Source organism: Glycine max, chromosome 8, assembly GCF_000004515.6.
Source record: "Glycine max cultivar Williams 82 chromosome 8, Glycine_max_v4.0, whole genome shotgun sequence".
NCBI lineage: Eukaryota > Viridiplantae > Streptophyta > Magnoliopsida > Fabales > Fabaceae > Glycine > Glycine max.
In genome coordinates, this window is record NC_038244.2 from 4830433 (window position 1) to 4850590 (window position 20158).

Here is a 20158-nt window from a genome sequence, read left to right on the forward strand (position 1 = left end):
CATGTGAGGCACATGTGTGCATTTTTATTTTTCATTTTTTAAAATTTATTAAATTTGTAAATAAAATTTTATATTTTTATATTTTATTTCATCTATATTTATATAATTGAACTTATTAATTTTATTTTTTATAATTTACACCCATTGATTTAGAGTTTTGGATCCACCGTTCACATTCTACAACAATCACCATTACCATCATTGAGTCATATATTCCTGTTGATTAAGTTCATTATGACTTTTCGGCATATTTACACGTGGCAATAGGAGTGAGAGTCTTGCAACACCTTACTCCCAAAGCTTGGTTATAAATGAAGGAAAGTAGACAAAAATAAAGAGAGTCCATAACACTAGTAACATTTCAACAGGATCTTATTCATAAAAAATAAAGATGCAAGAGGATACATCTCACCTGGACTAAAGTCTAAAGATATAATTAATATAGTTTGTATAAATATAATTCTTACAAGACTTTACGGTCTTCATTTTACAAGTTGAATTGGTGTGGTTGAATTAAGCTAGAAGTCTTTTTGAGTTGTATTTAGTAGGAATTCAAGACAGGTTGGTATCAGAGAGTTTAAAATAATTCATGTGTTTTATTCCATCAATTGAATTATATTTTTTTGATAATAAAACTATAAGTTTAAGTTTTAAGATGCATGATAATAAATTTTATTGTAAATTGGACTATGCATATCTTTATTAACTATTTATGCGATGAGGTCCACATCTAGCATATAATCCTTATAAAATTTGGATAATCGTGCAATAAATAGATTTCTTTTTCCTTATTCAAACATTTTACATGAAATTAGATGGTTATTTTCACAGACGCTTCCAAGGAACGTTCTGTCCTAGGCTGAAATGCTAGAGAGAAACATTTTGGCCAATTTAATTTGAATATCAGAAACATGCTATGTCTGCCCAATCTATAAGATATGTTGATGATAAAAAAAATAATCTATAAGATTTGTTAGGGCCTAGGAGACATGAGTGAGCTCATTAGGAGAGAAGAAGAACATATCACCAAACTAGGACCAATAGGAACCAGAAAGATACAAAATAATGTGGGAGATGTGTTCTATTTACAGAACTTATTAGTGTGTATCTCATGTAGTGGGATAAGGATTTCATGTTGTTATATTACTAAGTATCTAACAACTAATAAATTAACCAATCAAGCTAACTATTCCAAGCTTCAAGAATGTGAGGCATTTCGGCTAGACATATCAATATAGAAACGTAATAAAAAACACTAGAACGTGGAAGAATCTTCAAAAAGGCCATCTCTCTCCCATATGTTGCTCATCTTACTATACACTTCAAGCATCGTGGGCCTTTTAGGAGGTAAAGGATGAACACAGTCACATGCAACTCTGAGTAAAGCAGAAACCTCATCTTCAAATTCTATCTCATTTAGACATTTATCCACGGCATCATAGAAGCCAAAAGGGTCCTCGAACAGATTAGTAGCATATGTGTAAGTTGTAAAAGGACCATTAGTATTAGCATTGCTAAAACATTTACTTGTTTGGCCGAATGCCTTCCCCCTAATCACCTCAAAAAGCAAAGTTCCAAAGTCATACACATCCTTCTTATCAAATCCAATGTTTTTGTCTAGATCATAGTCTATGAAAATGGCCATTCCAAAATTGGATATTCTTGGCTCAAAATTGTTTCCTAACAAGATACTCTCGGGACCAATACTGAGATGAACCATATGCAAGCTATGATGAAGGCAGCATAACCCTCTTGCAACACCTAATGCAATCCTTATAACTGCAGGCCATCCTAATGTGGTGGTATCATTCAACCAATCAGAAACTCTTCCATTTGACATGTAATGATACACCAAAATTCTTTCATTTTTTTCTTCTTCTATGCAGAAACTGATGGGGACCATTATGTTTCTGTGACTGTACCTCCCCATCATTATTTCTAAATCGAAACTTCTGATACACAACTCAGAATCATAGAGTTTCTTAACTGCCAGCAAGAACCAACCGTTGGGAAGTGTTGCCTTGTACATTGTCCCAGTCCTTCCCTCACCAATGACACTGTCCTCACTGAAGTGTTCGGTTGCTTCATACAGTTCTGCGAAGCTCGTTCTACATGTCAACCATCCAATGTCATTGATCTGTAGTTGTAATTTATCATAGAAAATTAATAATCTAAACTATTGAAGACAAAGTAGTATAAATGAGTTTCAATGGAATTATATATATCCTAGAAAATAAAATGTATTTAACTTGGTAGGATTGTTATTTCTAATAACAATAAGTTTTTTCAAAGATCAAGGATTCATGGTAACCTTTATTCTTCTCTCTAGCAACTCCACAGGAAGATCTCTGTCTATCTGTCTTGCTCTCTTTCGTTTCTGTTCATGAAAATGCATGCGACAACAGATTACCATTAATGACAGTTATGTCGTAAACAATTTTTTAAATGAAATCTCATGTAAATTTATGTATTTTAATTTTCATACATTATTTGTATAAAAATAATTATTCTGTCAATTACCGTGGATATTCCATTAAAATTATTATGAAAAGGAAAGAATCTTATATTCATAGTCATCTATAATTGGAACACAGTGCATTCAAATTAAATTCAAAATCACAAGGTGGACACTTACAATTTTTCTAACTCAACATAAAGTGAAAATCCGTATTGTTGTATATTATATGATTTTAAATTGAGGTCGTGGTCACGGCTGGAGTTGTGTCACCTTTCTTGATATTGCGAAAAATTACAAATAAATGTGATCATAATTACAGTCACAAACACTCCAAAAACCTTGATGTCCTAGTTGAAACACGGTCACAGATCATTTTTAAAAACCTTGATTGTAAGTAGACATGCTCATCGGTCATCACTATATCAATCATATTCTAAAACAACTTTCAATATTATCAAAACAATTTGCAAAACAAAAAGAATGATTGTAACAGTTAATGAACTAGCAAACTAACATTTCTGTAAACTGTCTACAATCCATATAGAATAAAAAGAAAGTGCCTAAGAGAGATGCAAAGGGAAAGACAACCTCTTTGTTTTTTTCTTGTTTCAACTCCTGAAGCGGCAACTTACGCTTCTGTGTTGCTTTCTTAAATCCACCCGTTCTATTCTTCCTGTTCTTGATAAGTTGTGCAGGGAGACAAGAGGACATATAAAGTACTATGACAAAAGTTGCAGCAAAGACATATCCAGCTGTAAGACCTTGCCTAAATGATTCATTGAATTGGTTGGAAGATTCCATCAAATCAATTACAGAATATCAAAGTCCACCATAGAGTACCCTGTTATTTGCATAGTTCACTACAACTTCTTGTTAGCTATGTAAATTAAATTCTATAAAAAGTAGACCTTAAAAATATCTACTGGAACTTCACCTGATAACTCCTTACTTGTTGAAACAGCAGCTAGTTGAATGTATGAGAGAGCAGATGTTATGCAATGGAAAATTGATGAGTAATTTACTTGTTAGTAGTTTCTTATTTGTATATTCATGAAAGCCTCTCTATCCGCGTTGGAATGCTCTTTGACTTTTTTACTTCTTTTGATTGGAAAGCAGACGTGTTACACGTGTATGAATTCTAGCATGATTGGTTTCCCAGAACATGGAAACAATATATATCAGCTTCTGCATATATCTCTCTTTGTGAGGGATATGATGTGAAAATGAGTGGTTGGAGTCCTCTTTTGGACCATCTTTTTAGTGATATCTAAAAAACAATTTTTTTTTGGCACCAAGTATAGTAGTTATAATTAAAAGGCTCCAATAATAGTTTCATTCCTATAATAGGAGATTTTTTTAGCCATTATAAATATAAAAAAAAAAACTGAAAAAGGGAAACCATATTTTAAAACATGATTTTATAAGATGACTTACACTTTTTTTAACTTTTTCAAAATGTATCCGTTTCGATAATTAATTAACAAAATTACACCTTGATATAAAAAATATCCAAACTTGGAGCCTAGAAGTTAGACCAATAATAAAAGTATATTAAATTATAGTTGCGCTTCTCTATTGTCTTTTTTTCAGCTACTGGAAAAGGAACTGAAAAAAATCAGGTCCGTCATAAAATCTAGTATGGTCAATAAGCCATTTATTACACTAAAATACTAGTATTTCCATAATCTGGTAACAGGTCACCTCACAATACCCCACGCGATTTCTTTGTTCATTCATGCAGTAGTTTTTTTCCAAGAAACAACATTTGTCTTTTCTCCCTAACGTGTTAGACTGTTATATTAACAAGAAGACAATTCAAATATTTTTTTAATCCTCAATTTCTTCTTACTACTATTGTTTAAATCTTTGATGTATGGTTTTTTTCTGTATCCTTCTCCTCTTCTTAAACTCTAGGATCTGCACAGAAATGGTTTTTCAAATAAAAAGGGATATTCTCATGCATGCCTTCTGGTGTTCTTCCTTACTCAGTTTCTACATGGTAGTAGTAGCTCATGGCGTTGAAAGCGATATATCCTGCTTAAAATCAATTAAGAACACCTTAGAAGACCCACATAACAAATTATCAAGTTGGAAGAACTTCAACAACAAAACCAACGGTTTCATATGCGATTTCGTTGGCGTTGAATGCTGGCACCCTGGCGAGAATAAAGTGCTACATCTCAACCTCACAAACATGGGTCTGAAGGGTGAGTTTCCACGTGATCTTCGGGATTGCCCTTCATTGACATCCTTAAACCTTTCACACAACGAGCTCACAGGACCCATCCCATCTGATATATCCACATTACTCCCTTATGCTACTTCCATTGACCTCTCAAATAACAAGTTTAATGGGGAAATTCCACCAAGTTTGGGTAACTGCAGTTACCTGACTTCTCTTAGACTTGATAACAACATGTTAAGCGGTCATATCCCACAAGAACTTGGGCAGCTTCAAAGGATTAGAAACATCTCTTTTGCCAACAATAATTTATCAGGGCCGGTTCCTCTGTTCCAACCTGGGTTAACTTGTGTTGATTGTTATGCCAATAACAGAGAACTTTGTGGAGGGCCTTTGCCACCATGTGGGTCAAGCGATGATTTCACTGAAACATTCAAGAAGGGCCTTGCTATTGGCTATGCTTTTTCGGTGACTTCTGTTATTGTCATTTATATCTCCTACTTTGCACCTTGGGAACAATCAGAATCAAAGCATAAAACAAATTACAAGGCTAAAGAATTCCGCAAATATATTTGCTCCATCGCAGGGAGGAAGACACCAACTGAACCTCATACCGAACAAGAATTGCAACCTCTGCAGTTGCAAGAGAAAGCTATCAAAGAGGTACTTTTCTATCCCTACCATCCTCCTCTGGATTATCCAATTAGGTCTTGTAAGTATCCCAATTCCTCCTCTGGATTATCCAATTAGGTCTTTTAAGTATCCCAATTATGTAATTTTATTTCTTTCATTAGTATGAATTTCTTGATGTAACATTGATTAATGACATCATCTTGTGTCATGTTAAATGACACGTCATCAATCAATGTTAAATTAATATAATTTAACTCATAGAATAAAATTACATAATTGTGATATCTAGAAATTCAATTGGTATATTTGGAACTCAAAAACTAAAATCTTCCTTTTTAGATACTAAGTATACAATTAAAACTTTAGGATCAAAATTAAACAATTGGAATTGGAACTAAAAGTGTAATTAAGCCAAAAGAAAATAAAAAAGAAAAAGTGATAAATAAATGATGTGATAGGAAAAGCTAAAAAAAAATAAGTGTAAGTTTTATATTTTTTCTTGATTAAAAAACTCTAAAATATAAAATAAAATTTGTCAAAAATCAGAATTCTGTATCTTTTTTATGAAAATTGATTCATAAAGAACAACATTTTTCTTTATAGATTAGATAGGGAAAAGGGAAATAATTAAAAGATACTAATGAACAATGTTTGTCTTAAACTAATAAACAATCAGATAGACAGAAATAAAATTATGTTCTGAAGTCTAAATAGAAAGAAAAGAAAAACAATAGGAGTAACTAGTAGAATGTCCATGTAATAGTAGTGTTAATGCATTATAATTAAGTTTTAGCAATTAATATTTGTGATGGAATCAACAGATTTCTGTAGTGACAGACAGAATGAAGTCAACAATGAGGCTCAACGAAGTCAGAGATGCAACTGATTGCTTTTCCATAGACAATGCCATTGGGATGGGGAAAATTGGAATAATGTACAAGGGAAGGTTACCAAATGGTTGGAACCTTGCGATCAAGAGACTATTCGATTCTAAACTATTTAAGAGGCAATTTCTTTTAGAAATAAGAATTTTGGGCAAGTACAGACACAAAAATATAGTTCCCCTGCTTGGGTTCTGTGTGGAAGGAAAGGAAAGGATTCTGGTATACCAATACATGTCAAATGGAAGGCTTTCAAAATGGTTGCATCCTTTAGAAAGTGAAGTTACATTGAAATGGCCTCAGAGGATCAAAATAGCTCTTGGGGTAGCAAGAGGCTTATCCTGGCTCCATCATATCTGTGATTTGCATGTTGTGCATCGTAATATAAGTTCGGGATGTGTCTTGCTAGATAAGAATTTTGAACCCAAAATATCCAATTTTGGAAATGCCAAGTTTATCAATCCCAACATTGAGGACAGTGCAAGCACAACATTTTATGTAAGCGACGGGAAGAAGGATGTCTATGACTTTGGTAGTTTGATTTTTGAGCTAATCACAGGGAAAACATTTAACGAGTTGTCGCGTTCATCATACAATGCTACTAACCTGTCTGGCAACCCATCGAATTTTTATGATGCAATTGAGGAATCTCTCATTGGGGAAGGTTTTGAAAATGAGGTCTACACTCTCATCAAAGTAGCATGTAAGTGTGTTAAGCCTTTCCCAGATGAAAGACCAACGATGCTTGAAGTTTATAACTATATGATCGATATATGGGGAGAGCGACATAGAATAAGTGATGGTTCTGACACACTCAACGTATCTAGTTCTTCTACTAGTGTAGATGAAATTGTTGAGCTATGAAAAATATCAACGGGCATACATACTCATCTAACATTCGTGAGTGGACTCCCATTTTCTCAAGTGGCAACTCTCTATTTTATTTGCGTACAAGTTTATTTATTAGATATGGCCCTCTTTAGGGGAAAAGCAAGTTATATTTAGGCCTACATGTATCTATATTGTTCATGATGTAAGTTTAAAAAAAACATTTTATTTTCTAAGAATATTACAGATGTCATATAAGTACTTTACTCGCTATTATTAATATTATGCTTGCTTATTTTTGGGGTGTTGCGCATTATTCTTTCAACATTTCCTGCAAATTTAATCCGTAGAAAATCTGCATGTGATGCTGAAATTTGTAGCTGTGTCGCTTGTCTATTTTGAGAGGAGTATCATAAGAAAAAACCAATTAGAAGGGAAGATAAAAAAAACCTTGTAACCATTGGCAGAGAAGAAAAGAGAAAATCATTCTCATAGTTTTACAGAATAGTCACGGCAAAATCACATTTGTGACTTAATTTGTTAACCATTAGAATCAGATGATTTTTGTCATCAAGTTCAGGACGTGTGATTCTTCAATTTAAATAGTTAGATCATTGAATCATTGCTTATAGTGGGGGATAATCAATCCGTACTATGTACAATTTTTCTTATTCTTTCATCTTTATTATTCTTTATTTGTTTTTCAAATAACCAAATAAATTTTATTCAATAGAGTACAAGGATTACCCAAACTCTTTTACATGATATTCAATTCCTGCTCTTCGTGTCTTCATCATCAGCAAAATAACTTTCTTTGTTGTTAAAACCGGATACAACAGAGAAAGTTTTTTTAACTAAATTATAATATATATTTCTTATCTTACTCTGTAATAAATATTTATTTTAAAAACAAACAAAAAAATATTACATGAGTATATAAAACAACATTTTTAAAGAGTTTAATTATCAAACACAATTCATAGTATATAGGATTTATAAGGTGATTAAAATAAGACTCATAATTTTTGTTATAAAGATGTGACATCTTATTGGTTGATTGTATTAAAAATCTTTACACTGTCATTAAATTCATTTTTAAATTTATTACACAAGAATTACAATATTCCAAACTATTTTCTTGAAAATGTTACGCCTAGGAGTGAAAATATGACAGACCACTTGACAAAAGTTTATTGCTTGACCTACATTAGATTCAAGGCTAGACCTTTCAAAAAATAAATCTATAATATTATAGTGTAAACAATAAATATGTCTTCTGCAAATTAAAATAACTAAAATAGTCATGAGTTATTCTTGCATAAAACCAGAGCCATTATATTAAAAAGGACTTAAGTGGAAAACAAAAGAATATAGAGGATACAAGTGTTAACATAACTGTTACATGAATTGTATGAACTAAAAAGTAACTTGCCCCACAAAAGTTTCCTAAGTTTACATATATACCATGGATGGTCTAAATTTGGAGCTCTGATGATGAGGACCTCTCTTTGCTCCTAATCTACCCATCGGCCAATGGTTTGAAAAATATTTTTTAAGTGTTTATTTCTTATAAATAGTTACATTAATATATCTTTTGTTTTTATTTTCAAATATTTGTGTAGAAAACAATGAAAAATAAAATAAGCTGGCATTTCATTAATATTTATAAAAAACAAGAATTATAAATAAAAAAAATGTATGCCCAAATTAAAATTGTAATTTAACTTTTCTAAAATATACATGGAAAAGAAGGTGAAATAAATAAATCAATTAAATGAATAATATTTTATAATAATTAAAATTATACTCTTTTAATCTAATATTTTTTTTCTTCACATAAATTATTTAAATAAATATATTATAAAAATTAAAAGTTAAACAAAAAAATGAAAAAGGAGGTGATCAATTCTCTCCCATTTTATTCTAATTAGGGGGAATAATTAACAAAGAATTATGTTAAATACTCAGAAGAAGTTTTTTTGCTAATAGTAAGTCTGTTCGATTCAATTCAAGAAATACTATTTCTCAAAAAAAAAAAAAAATACCTGCAGTATTTACTTTAAAAAAAATCCTTGTAAGAATTGTTACTGTAACAAGTGATAGCCTTCCGAAAAATTTGAAGAAACTTTTAGTAGTAATATTTTCTTCAAAAGAAAATACACAATTTAATGACTACGTACGTAATACAATATTGCACGTAAATTTGTTTTACACTAAGAGCCAATTAAAATTCTATATTTTGTTATTTTGTCGCGCTAGATCATATCGTTTTCATTAAATTAAAAGTTAATTAGGTTCATTTGCTAAAATTGAAGGATCTAATGTGGGAAAATATAAGCAATACATTGATGGAGGTGCTTTTCAACAGAAGTCGGTTGAAACAAAAGAATAGAATATAGTAATAATTGACAGGAAGATACAGCTACTTCCACATAAGCTCGGAGTCAATTTTTAGGTTCTCTCGTACCTATAAATATTAGCATGTTTAAAGCTTATTCCTTAAAAAAAAAAAAAAAAAGCTTAATTAGTTTCTCTTCTAACCTTCATTTTTACTTGGCCCATTGGTTCATGGCACTTTCCCATCAACCAGCAGCCAACGGGTACTTATTCAAAAGTAAATTTGAATTCATGTTACAGAAGCACTTTTTGCATGAATAGTTAACATGCCTTTTGAAATTTGCTTTTCAAATATTCCAATCGGCTTTTTCAAATTTCATGATGAAGAAATAGCTAGATTAATTGTTGAGGCTGAGCAAACAAAGAACACCATATTTGTATGTGTTTTGGTGTTATTTTCCATTAAGAATTAAAGTTTAACCTTATTAAATGTCAATAATCAATATAGATTATTGAGATGAAACTTCAATTCAGATCGGTAAGCATTGCCAACAACACCTAAAGAACTATCCATAAGTTTTTTTGTTCCAATTTCATTACAGGGAGGCAGAAGATAGCTATAACAAGATGGACTGGGATAAGCTTGGATTTCAAGTGATTCCAACTGATTTTATGTACATAATGAAATCTAATGAAGAAGGGACCTTCTCAAATGGAGATCTCGTACCATTTGGAACCGTTCAAATCGAACCACATTCTACTGTTTTAAATTACGGACAGGTCAGCTATTGCTTTTTCATTCACAAATTAAATATTCAATTTAGTGGAATGAAAAGGAAAAAATTGGAAAGAGAGAGGAAGAGATGGAGAAAGAGTTTTTTATTTATTTATTTGAAGTTTTGTTTAAAGTTAAAGCAAGAAAAGGAGACAAAACACCTAACAAAAGAAAAGGGCACAAAACTTCCTCCCCACATGGAAAATGCTAAAATAAGGGTTTTGATCGCTTTCGACTCCTGTTTGGCTTTTAAGTGCACCTTCTTCTCTTCTTCTTTTTTTTTTTTTTAAGTGCATCCTATCCATACATAGCATTAAAATATTAAAAAAATGAGTTGTCAAATATATGTATAATGTTATTATCTCTGATTTTTTTTAAATATATTAAAACTTATTTCATACAAAAATCATCGGAAGGTGTATTATGGTTAACATAAATGATCGTACATTGCATATCTAACTGGCTAAAAACTTATAACTTTGCCATAATAACTCCAAAGATAAATGTTGTTTTTAATATTATTTAATTAGCTTTAAAAACACCCAAAAGGAAAAATGTTTTGACAAATTAAGTTGTAAAACAAAAAAAAAATAGTAACACGATACATTAAAAATTATACTAATATAAAATTTATAGATTATTAAAAATTTAATATTCGTGCATGACAGTACAGGTTAAAATGTGTAGTATACATATGAATATATATAAATAATACATTCATGAAAATAGGGATTATTTGAGGGCATGAAGGCCTACAGAAGAGCAGATGGTGAGGTGCAGATATTTCGACCAGAACAAAATGCTATGCGCATGCAGATGGGAGCAGAGAGGTTGCTAATGGTGGCACCTTCTGTTGAGCAGTACGTTGATGCTGTCAAACAAGTTGTTCATGCAAATAAGCGTTGGGTATGTATTAATTAATTGCTCCCATTTTTATTTTTATCAGATGATGTTTAATTACTTGCATTTTTATTTCCTATTTTCATCTTCTGTTTCCACTTTTTAATTATAAATCCTCCACCTTATTTTCAATGTGTTTCCTATTTTCAAAGATTTGTACAGCAACCAGAGAAGAAAAAAAGTTATTTTTAGTATTTTCTATACAATTTTTTCAAAAGAGGAAACAAGTTGAAAACAAGATAACAGTTTTGTAATTAAAAAGTAAATTAAAACAGAAAATAAAAACACAATTAAACACCCCCTTTTCTTTTTTTTCTTGGATCATGAGTTTTGAGTTTTGTAATTGGAACATGCATGCAGGTGCCTCCTCATGGAAAAGGAGCGTTGTACATTAGGCCTTTATTATTTGGAAGTGGATCTGTTATGGGTATTGCACCTGCACCACATTGCACCTTCCTAATATACACTAATCCAATTTCCAACGCTTACAAAGTGAGTAAACTTTAGGTTTCAACTTTGAACTTAAACTATACAAGTTTATATATATTTTGTTGAACAAATATATGTAGTAGAAAAATAAGATAGCCGAGGAATTGATTGCCTAACATGTTGATTAATGTTTTCTTTATATCATCAATCACAAAATAGGTAATTATGATATATATATTAACATTGTTCATTTGGACAGGGACGACATACTAATTCAACCTTGAGCTTGTTGATTGAAGATACACTTCCTCGTGCATTTCCCGGTGGGACTGGAGGAGTGAAAAATATAGGCAATTATGCACCAGTAAGTTTATATAAATAGCCACACGCACTCTAATTCAAACATATATAGTACTTTAAATCGGTATTAATTAAGGTACCTAGCTACACAAATTAACTCAATTAAATGATGAAGTTGAGTGACTAAATTAACGCAGGTTTTCCAAGTGACGAAAGAAGCAAAAGCCAAAGGATTTTTTGACGTCCTCTTCCTAGATGCAGAGGAACATAAATATATTGAAGAGGTATCTTCGTGCAATGTTTTCATGGTCAAGGTAATTAATATTTTGTTACTTTGCCAATTTTACAACTTTCCTTCAACATATATTACATATGTATATATATGCTTGTTAATATGCATGCATGGCACCTCTTCATATTTTAGGGTGACGTGATTTCAACTTCACCTACACTCGGAACTATTCTTCCTGGAATAACAAGGAATAGCATCATTCAACTTGCTCGTGATTTGGGTTACCAGGTAATTATTACTGACATTTTAATATATATATATATATATATATATATATATATATATATATATATATATATATATATATATATATATATATATATATATATATATATATATATATATATATATATATATATATAAAGTATCAAAAAGAAAAGAAAAAATCCGCTACACAATTCATGGTAAACACATTTACGTACAGCACGAAACATTCCCCATGTTTTTCAATTGTAAATTAATGTATATCATAAACATGGTGTCATTCAAGTTCATGGTCCAGGAAATGTCTCCCAAGAATTTAAATGAAAATAATAAATACTTTAATGTTAAAAACGGTGTTCAACTAACTAGTATCATGCGTATTACCTAGATATTTATACAATATAAATGAAATATAAAATGTATAAATTGGAAATATTTTTTAAAAAAATAATTGTCAAAAACTATTTTAATAAATACAAACATAAACAGTAAGGTCATTTCAAACGTTTGGTTTTGAACATTTTAAATATTAGTTTAATTCTAGAGAATATTTTAATAAATAAAAAAATTGTAAACACCTCATTATATATGCTTATTGCTAATTAAACAATTTGAGAATTTAAAAAACAAATTAGCAAAAAATATTTTAAATAAATAAATAATAAACATAAAAAATATTAATTTGATATGAAAATTCAAAACATGTCAAAAATTTTATAAAAAAAATATAATAACATAAAAATGAAAATATGTATAAAATATATATTTCTCTCAAATGAATTCTTGAATTTGTTATATAGGGATGGATTAATCTAATTTGGAGGCTTGTTAATAAATTTTAATACTATTATTGTAACAACACTTACAAAAAAAATTGGCCGTTAATTTTGCCAAGGCCGAGGAACGCAAATTTTCGGTTGATGAATTTCTAGAAGCTGATGAGGTTTTCTGTACTGGAACTGCTGTTGGGATCTCTGCGGTTGGAAGTGCAACCTATAAGAATACAAGGTACAATAGAATTCAAAATCTTGATTCGATCATTAATTTTCGTAGCTTTGTAGTTTGTAATATTAATTTATACTTTATTACAATTAATAATAAATTACTGCTATTAATAGTGTAAAACAATTGGGTAGTGCAGGGTTGAGTTCAAAACAGGAGCCGACACTGTGACCCAGAAGTTGTTTGATATGATTACAGGAATCCATACGGGTCTTTTAGAGGATAATAACGGATGGATGGTGAAGATTGATTGAGCTAACTATTACTAATTTCATTTCATACATGTAATATAATATATCAGTTTGGTGTCTCTTCCAGTCTTCATATATAAAAATAATTGTTATTTATAAACTCATTATTAGCATCAATCTTTAGCATTAATTAATATGCTATTTGTAATGTTTCTAGTAGCAGAAACTTTAAGTAATCTCTATAAGGATGATGACACCTCCATGTAACAGCAATTTTACGTCGGATATGAAGCATACATGACGTTGGTTTTTAACCGTTATCATCATAGTGGACGTCGTACAATATTGACGCATCTACGATAACGGTTCCTACTCATCTTAAAATGTAATAAATTTTAATATAATTTTGACAGAATCGTTTTAGGAAGTGTTTTTTTTTATAAAAAAAAAATAAGTCATTTGTTTTCACAGCCAATATTACAAATGTTAACAACAGAGATACTTCCCATCTACACGTCCTCTGCTAAGCTGATACGTAGAAAATACAGGTTGCACATCCACCAATACTAAATGTTAAGACCTTGTAGCGTTGTACTGCATTAAATAGTTATCAAATTAAGTAACAACAAAAAGCAAATTGCTTCTAAGTTTTTATATTGGCAATGAGGTTATTACCTTGCAGACATGAAAGTCGTTCCACAAAATATGATCTTAACAAATTGTTTTTGTCCCGCGTACTTAAAAGCCAGTGGCAGCATCTGATGAAGAGTTACAAAAGCCATAACTCCACCAACTGCTTATCAAAATATACTTAATAAAGTGCCCAAAAACAAAATTTGACAACTAGTTGTATTAGTACTAACCTGATCCAAGGATACCTTCAAGAATCTCAGGATTTAGGCTTGTAGGGAATAGACAGCCTACATAGAAGGAAGAAAAATTGTCACGATAAGTTTAACTTTACTAAGTCACGCATATTTAAGACAACAAGATGTATCTATGGTTATGAAAACCATTAAACATTTAAACAAATTCTGAAATTAACAGAAGGATCCTGTGTGCAATAGTGCAAGGTTGTTATATATGATGCATGCCACACCTGACCTTAAGCATGTCATTGTGTTGTTCATATTTAGCTTCGTTATTCTCTAGTAAAAAAAATCAAAGGATTAATATTAGTAATTAATTTAATAGTTTTTGTTAATAAGAAAAAATCAAACTTATGATTTTTTTTCTTTTTCTTTTCTTCTTTCAACCATTAAATCATCCTTATAGCTCCTATCCTGTCATAAATTTGAAGGCCAAACAAGCACATATATATTTTTCTTCGAAAGAACAACTTTATCTGCAAGTTTGTGTGCGTACGAATGACTTCCTATGTAAGTTTATACTGCAATATAGTTATTTTATATATTTTTTATTAAATGGTGGCTTTTGATTGCTTTCCTGTGGTCATTATTTTTTTAATAGTCTTTTGTATTTTTTTTAATAAGCAAAGATGAATACTATATTATATGGTGACTTTTGTACGTATGTAATATGCTTTTGAGAAAGTATAATTAATATATATGCTTTCAGAAGCATTTGCACGTAAGCTTATATATATACGTAAGATTTTTATTATACACCTATATATATATATATATATATATATATATATATATATATATATATATATATATATATATATATATATATATATATTAACGTCAAACACTTATTATATATTTATATTTATATCTCTTAATTTAGTTTAAAACTTTAAATAAACTAAACTATGTATTTTAACATAACAACCTTAAATAATAATCTTTTATAAATAGAAGAGATAGACGTGTAATTTAATATATACTGACATGACAAGTAAGATGTCACTGACGTGATTTGTACTGTTACACAGGTATTTGTCTGGAGCCTTGCACCAACCAACTGACACTACTTTTTAACGCAGAAAAACCTCGTGAATCCGTGATCACAAACAAACAATGTCTCCCCCTTCTATTTTAGGCAACTGCAAGACGGTTCTGAAATGTAAGTATTGATTATTGAACGAGTAATTGGCTAATGAATACGAAAATGTTATGGTATTTTAATTTTTGATGAGTACGACAATGTTATTGTACTAGTAGATAATAATGTATGAACTTGGTTTTATTGGTGATTTTGAATCTGAACTTTGATTACCCTCTTTTGTCTGAAAATCAGTACTGCTGGGGAAAACTATGCTGACATTAATTGGGATGAGCTTGGATTTAGTCTAGTTCCAACAGATTACATGTATGTCATGAAATGTGCAAAGGGAGATAAGTTTTCACAAGGATCCATCCTTCCCTATGGAAACTTAGAGATTAACCCTTCTGCTGGAATCTTAAATTATGGGCAGGTTCTTCGAACAACACACTAATAGTATCAAATAGTAATTCATAAACTTTTATCAATGATAAGCTTGTAGCTAATTATATACAACACACAAAAAAGTTAATTTCGGGTAGTACAAAATCAAATTCTAGTTAAAGCCTAACAAATATAAACATGATTATTTTCTTCAGGGAATCTTTGAGGGGCTAAAGGCACATAGAACTGAGGATGGGTGCATACTTCTATTTCGACCAGATGAGAATGCTCAACGCATGAAGAGAAGTGCAGATAGATTGTGTATGCCATCTCCATCTAATGACCAATTTGTTAATGCTGTAAAGCAGATAGTTCTTGCAAATAAACGCTGGGTATTCATTTCCTCCTATTTATTCATCTCTAATATTGTTCTTCCGTCTTATAAATTGAAAAACAGAATAAGCTTTAAATTTGAAAAAGGTGCCTCCTTCAGGAAAAGGGTCCCTATATATTAGGCCATTGCTCATGGGAACTGGAGCATTGTTAGGTTTGGCACCAGCACCAGACTATACATTTCTTATTTATTGTTCTCCAATTGGCAGCTACCACAAGGTAATGTATTGATTTACACGAGGTTATAATAATCTAAGAAAAAGATTCGACTTACAACTTCTGAAATTAAATTTCATATTTTAGACTAATTTCATCTTAATGAGGAAATCTAAATCAGCTGATTGAGATTGAGTAAGGTGTTTGAGTTGTTATAAACTTTACAATACTTATTTTTGATTCCTAAGGATAAAAAAAGACTAATTTCATCTTTGTTAATTATTACAGGTGCACTAAACTTGAAAGTTGAGGATAAACTATATAAAGCAATATCTGGCAGTGGAGGAACCGGAGGAATCAAAAGTGTCACCAATTATGCCCCTGTAAGTATACACTACCAATATATCTCCAATAAAACAGTTTTCTCCATCTTGAATTGAAATTTAACGATACTTATCCTGAGTTTAGAAGAAATCAAGTTAAAGGAAAATTTTGTGTTAATAAAAACTTTGGTCCTGAATTTCTCCATGCTGTATTTTATATATTTAATGGTTAATGTTTAGTCTAAGTGTTCCCTTGATTTATATATCTTGCTGACAAATGACAATAATACAACACAATTTAAAGCATGATTACTTAGACTACTAAGTCATCAAATCATAGATCAAATTATAAGCTACCCCCAAATTAATTTGGCTGTTCATTGAGTATATTATTCTTATATGTTTCTGGTGCCACAGGTTTATACTGCAATAACTGATGCAAAGGCCAACGGATTCTCCGATGTGTTGTTCTTGGACTCAGCAACTGGAAAATATATAGAGGAGGCCTCAGCATGCAATGTATTTGTTGTGAAGGTATACCCCGACTATTAAATCTGTATGTCTAAACTCTAAACCATGTGGAAATTTTATTATGTATGAACAAAATTTATTTAATTAAGTTATTCCTATATATGAAGGGCAACGCTAGCTTCACTCCTGCAATAGATGGAACCATCCTTCCAGGAATCATGGGAAAATCCATCATTGAGATTGCCATTGACTTGGGTTATCGGGTTTTTAATTTTCCTTCAATTATCGGCATGTAAATTGATTAATCTTGATGGTTTCATTTTCTACAAATTTTTGGTTTTCCAAACTATTCCCTATCACAATGTTATAACCATAAGTCACGGTTACTTGAATTATGTTCAGGTATTGGAACGTGCTGTATCAGTGGAGGAAATGCTGGGTGCTGATGAAATGTTCTGCACAGGAACTGCAATGGTTGTCAACTCTATTGCATCTGTAACCTATAAGAAAACAAGGTAAAAATCACACTTCATTTAATCAATTTCTCTTTGTGTACAATATTTTATGTCCCCTTTTTATTTAAAGTTTTCTTTCCTGTGTCTCAAAAATATCTTCACCAAATGATATAGTGCTAAATTCAATTAAAATTTATTGGCAATGCAGAATGGATTACAAAACAGGACCAGAAGCATTGTCTGCAAAACTACGCACAACACTTGTTGGAATTCAAACAGGGTGCGTTGAGGACAAAAAGTCATGGACAGTCCTAGTAGATTGAGCAATGAGCAATGCTTGTTAAATGATAGATGATTGTTTATTTTTCCTAATCAATAAGTTCTTATTTGCATGTCACTTTATTTTGTATGATTTTTTTTTATCATTTTATATTCAAGTAATGGCAAAGTTCAAGTAGGAGAGGATCTGGAAAGCGCACTTAATGGTTTCTTCAACATACTTCTAACTTTCCGTGGCTAAGTTTTGCCACAAAAATAATGTTTTACATATTTCTGAAAATATATATAAAAATTTAAAATAACATAATTCGCCGTCTGTGGGGATCGAACCCACGACCACGTGGTTAAAAGCCACGCGCTCTACCACTGAGCTAAGACGGCTTTACTAATTAAAAATTTATACTAATGGAAAATCAAAGAAAGTTAAGTTATATATTTTGTTTGATTCAATATTTTTTTCTCTTACAAAAAAAAAAAAAAAGCTTCCACTTAGAAAGGTTGACCCAATGCACTTCACAGTATTAATACAGGCTTAAATTGCATTATATATAAAGCTTAATTCAAAATTTAAATTAAAAAAATTAAAACAACTGTTTGTTTTTTTAGAGAACCAACTCTGTTCATAGATAAGAAAAAAAATATAATTTATTTATTAAAAGTGTAACAATAAAAGGAAACGTGGTAACTTTTGATATGAGATTGAATGTGGATCTGTTTTGTTTTTTTAGAAGGAATGTGGAACGGTTAGAAAAGATAAATATATATATAATAACGTCCTACTATAAAGGACAGCGACTTAAATGATTGGCTGCGGCGTGCTTAATATCAGTAACCACTTTCGCATTGATTTATACGTTCAACCTAAATAGTATATAGTTTTCATCTCATTTCCCAATATCAAAGGAGCCTACAAAGTTAGAAGCTGCTTTTACTCTAAGGTAAACAATGCTTTCATCTGTCTCTCACTTACACACATACACATACACATTTTATGGAAATTCATGCAATGAGAAATTGCTTGTTGTAGCTGATCGGTTGTTTTCTTCTCGATTGAGCAATGGGTTTTTTTTCCAAAATTTGTGACATTTATTCTAGAAATGGCTTAACTTTCACACGCCAAAAAGACGATTAATTGGTTTTAATTAATATTAGTTGCAAGGGTGGAGGGAAGTGGGCATGGTAATGCCTGGTATACATGGGGGCGTTGGGATCAAGCTAACTATTTGTTATCGGTTACTAATGGTTTTAACTTTTTCTGTAAAATATACACATCACTATTTTAGTCTCCTAAGTCACTAAAGGATTACTAATTCTTAGAAGCATTGCATCTCAAATTTTGTACTTTTTATCTGACGTTTTAGTCAATAATAAGAAAATTGTTTGCACATTTGATGAAACAACACAATTTCAGAAGAAAAAAAACCCTAGCAAAGGATCGGTGACATTTTAGTATATCATAATAATTGCGGAAACAAAATTAATTGAGGAATTTTGTATATACAATATCAAACAAAATTAATTAGCAATCTTCATTGATACTATATTACTTGATGTTCTTAAAATTGGACTGGTCATCGAATCAATGAAAGTATTGATTCAAGGGGATCAATAGTTCAATTGGAGTCGAACAGATTTTAATAAAATATTTTTTTAAACATTGTAATATAATATTTTGGTAATATTAAACAAAAAAAAATAACAGAATGTACATAAATTTATAATAATAAAAAGTGTCATAAGTCATAATATTTTTAAAAAATAAAATAAAATCAAAATGATGTCATTTTAAAAGGTTTTAAAAAAAAAACAGTTTTAAGTGAAATCATAAAATCGGTTAATCCATAGGATTTTACCAGTTTTTCGACCCGTTCAGCAATTTTGAATTGGTTTAAACTGGATACATAACCAATTCCTGGTCGTTCCGGTTTGGAATTCAAAACCATGACCTTACTGTTGCTGCGTTGACCTTTTATGGAAATTGTGAACTTTTAGTTATTGTGGCCAATAAAAATTAACGAAATTACTATTTGAATATTATAATAATTTGACATAGTATGTGAAAAGTATAAGTAATTGTTCTTCTGTTTTATTTATATATACTCACATTTCAAAACTCTTAAAATTACAGAAGATAATATATTCTCCCATTCTGATGTTAGTTAGAAACATTTTTCAAAATTAACTGGTGACCTTTTATGCTTTGGAAGAGAGTCATAGACCAAAGGGCAATGTCTCAAAAATTGAAAAATTATTTATTGCATGATATATAACTCATTTTTTTTATCATAGGAGGTGATCACTGACCAACAGATAGAAATAAGTAGGGAAAAAATAA

General features: G+C 30.6%; 4 protein-coding genes and 1 non-coding gene across 9 annotated transcripts; 2 read left to right on the top strand and 3 right to left on the bottom strand.

Moving 5' to 3' along the window:
• Positions 1 to 919: 919 nt before the first annotated feature.
• Positions 920 to 3614, bottom strand: LOC102663800 (probably inactive leucine-rich repeat receptor-like protein kinase At5g48380). Of its 2 annotated transcripts, none has more exons than XM_006584883.4 (4): positions 3408 to 3614; positions 3047 to 3318; positions 2312 to 2377; positions 920 to 2137 (listed from the first exon to the last, which is right to left on the bottom strand). In XM_006584883.4, the coding sequence occupies exons 2-4, from the start codon at positions 3257 to 3259 to the stop codon at positions 1256 to 1258; spliced, it is 1161 nt and encodes a 386-aa protein (XP_006584946.1). In that variant the 5' UTR covers positions 3260 to 3318; positions 3408 to 3614; the 3' UTR covers positions 920 to 1255. The 2 variants fall into 2 exon arrangements, with proteins under 2 accessions (XP_006584946.1, XP_006584945.1); XM_006584882.4 differs by having other exon boundaries at positions 3047 to 3299; positions 3393 to 3614.
• Positions 3615 to 4330: 716 nt separating this feature from the next.
• LOC102664092 (probably inactive leucine-rich repeat receptor-like protein kinase At5g48380) lies at positions 4331 to 7292 on the top strand. The gene is made up of 2 exons (XM_006584884.4): positions 4331 to 5303; positions 6095 to 7292. Exons 1-2 carry the CDS (start codon positions 4332 to 4334, stop codon positions 7016 to 7018), a joined length of 1896 nt encoding a protein of 631 aa, XP_006584947.2. The 5' UTR covers position 4331; the 3' UTR covers positions 7019 to 7292.
• A 3415-nt stretch (positions 7293 to 10707) lies between these two features.
• On the bottom strand, positions 10708 to 14795 carry LOC106799627 (zinc transporter ZTP29). Of its 4 annotated transcripts, none has more exons than XR_003267819.2 (5): positions 14517 to 14795; positions 14276 to 14332; positions 14088 to 14205; positions 13086 to 14006; positions 10708 to 10965 (listed from the first exon to the last, which is right to left on the bottom strand). XR_003267819.2 is itself a non-coding variant. In XM_041017976.1 (5 exons), the coding sequence occupies exons 1-5, from the start codon at positions 14669 to 14671 to the stop codon at positions 13979 to 13981; spliced, it is 255 nt and encodes an 84-aa protein (XP_040873910.1). In that variant the 5' UTR covers positions 14672 to 14773; the 3' UTR covers positions 13789 to 13978. The 4 variants fall into 4 exon arrangements, 2 of the variants coding, with proteins under 2 accessions (XP_040873910.1, XP_014634035.1); XR_005892524.1 differs by lacking the exon at positions 10708 to 10965 and having other exon boundaries at positions 13789 to 14006; positions 14517 to 14560; positions 14669 to 14766; XM_041017976.1 differs by lacking the exon at positions 10708 to 10965 and having other exon boundaries at positions 13789 to 14006; positions 14512 to 14560; positions 14669 to 14773.
• Positions 14796 to 15618: 823 nt separating this feature from the next.
• Positions 15619 to 18079, top strand: LOC100820279 (branched-chain-amino-acid aminotransferase 2, chloroplastic). The gene is given in 8 exon segments (XM_041017977.1): positions 15619 to 15795; positions 15962 to 16138; positions 16227 to 16380; positions 16584 to 16678; positions 17036 to 17152; positions 17257 to 17352; positions 17492 to 17604; positions 17753 to 18079. Coding segments are annotated over 8 exon segments (975 nt in total). The 5' UTR covers positions 15619 to 15687; the 3' UTR covers positions 17868 to 18079.
• Positions 18080 to 18132: 53 nt separating this feature from the next.
• Positions 18133 to 18204, bottom strand: TRNAK-UUU (transfer RNA lysine (anticodon UUU)). Its single transcript has one exon. It is a non-coding gene; the product is annotated as a tRNA-Lys (tRNA).
• Positions 18205 to 20158: the final 1954 nt, after the last annotated feature.

Coding starts and splice junctions, on each gene's coding strand:
- LOC102663800 (XM_006584883.4), bottom strand. CDS start 3,259: ATGGAATCTTCCAACCAATTCAATGAATCATTTAGGCAAGGTCTTACA. Junction 2,378..3,046: donor AACAAGAAAAAAACAAAGAG/GTTGTCTTTCCC, acceptor TTTCATGAACAG/AAACGAAAGAGAGCAAGACA. Junction 2,138..2,311: donor TGCTAGAGAGAAGAATAAAG/GTTACCATGAAT, acceptor TTACAACTACAG/ATCAATGACATTGGATGGTT.
- LOC102664092 (XM_006584884.4), top strand. CDS start 4,332: ATGGTTTTTTTCTGTATCCTTCTCCTCTTCTTAAACTCTAGGATCTGC. Junction 5,304..6,094: donor AAGAGAAAGCTATCAAAGAG/GTACTTTTCTAT, acceptor TGGAATCAACAG/ATTTCTGTAGTGACAGACAG.
- LOC106799627 (XM_041017976.1), bottom strand. Junction 14,333..14,511: donor AATGACATGCTTAAGGTCAG/GTGTGGCATGCA, acceptor CCTTCTATGTAG/GCTGTCTATTCCCTACAAGC. Junction 14,206..14,275: donor TGAAGGTATCCTTGGATCAG/GTTAGTACTAAT, acceptor TTTGATAAGCAG/TTGGTGGAGTTATGGCTTTT.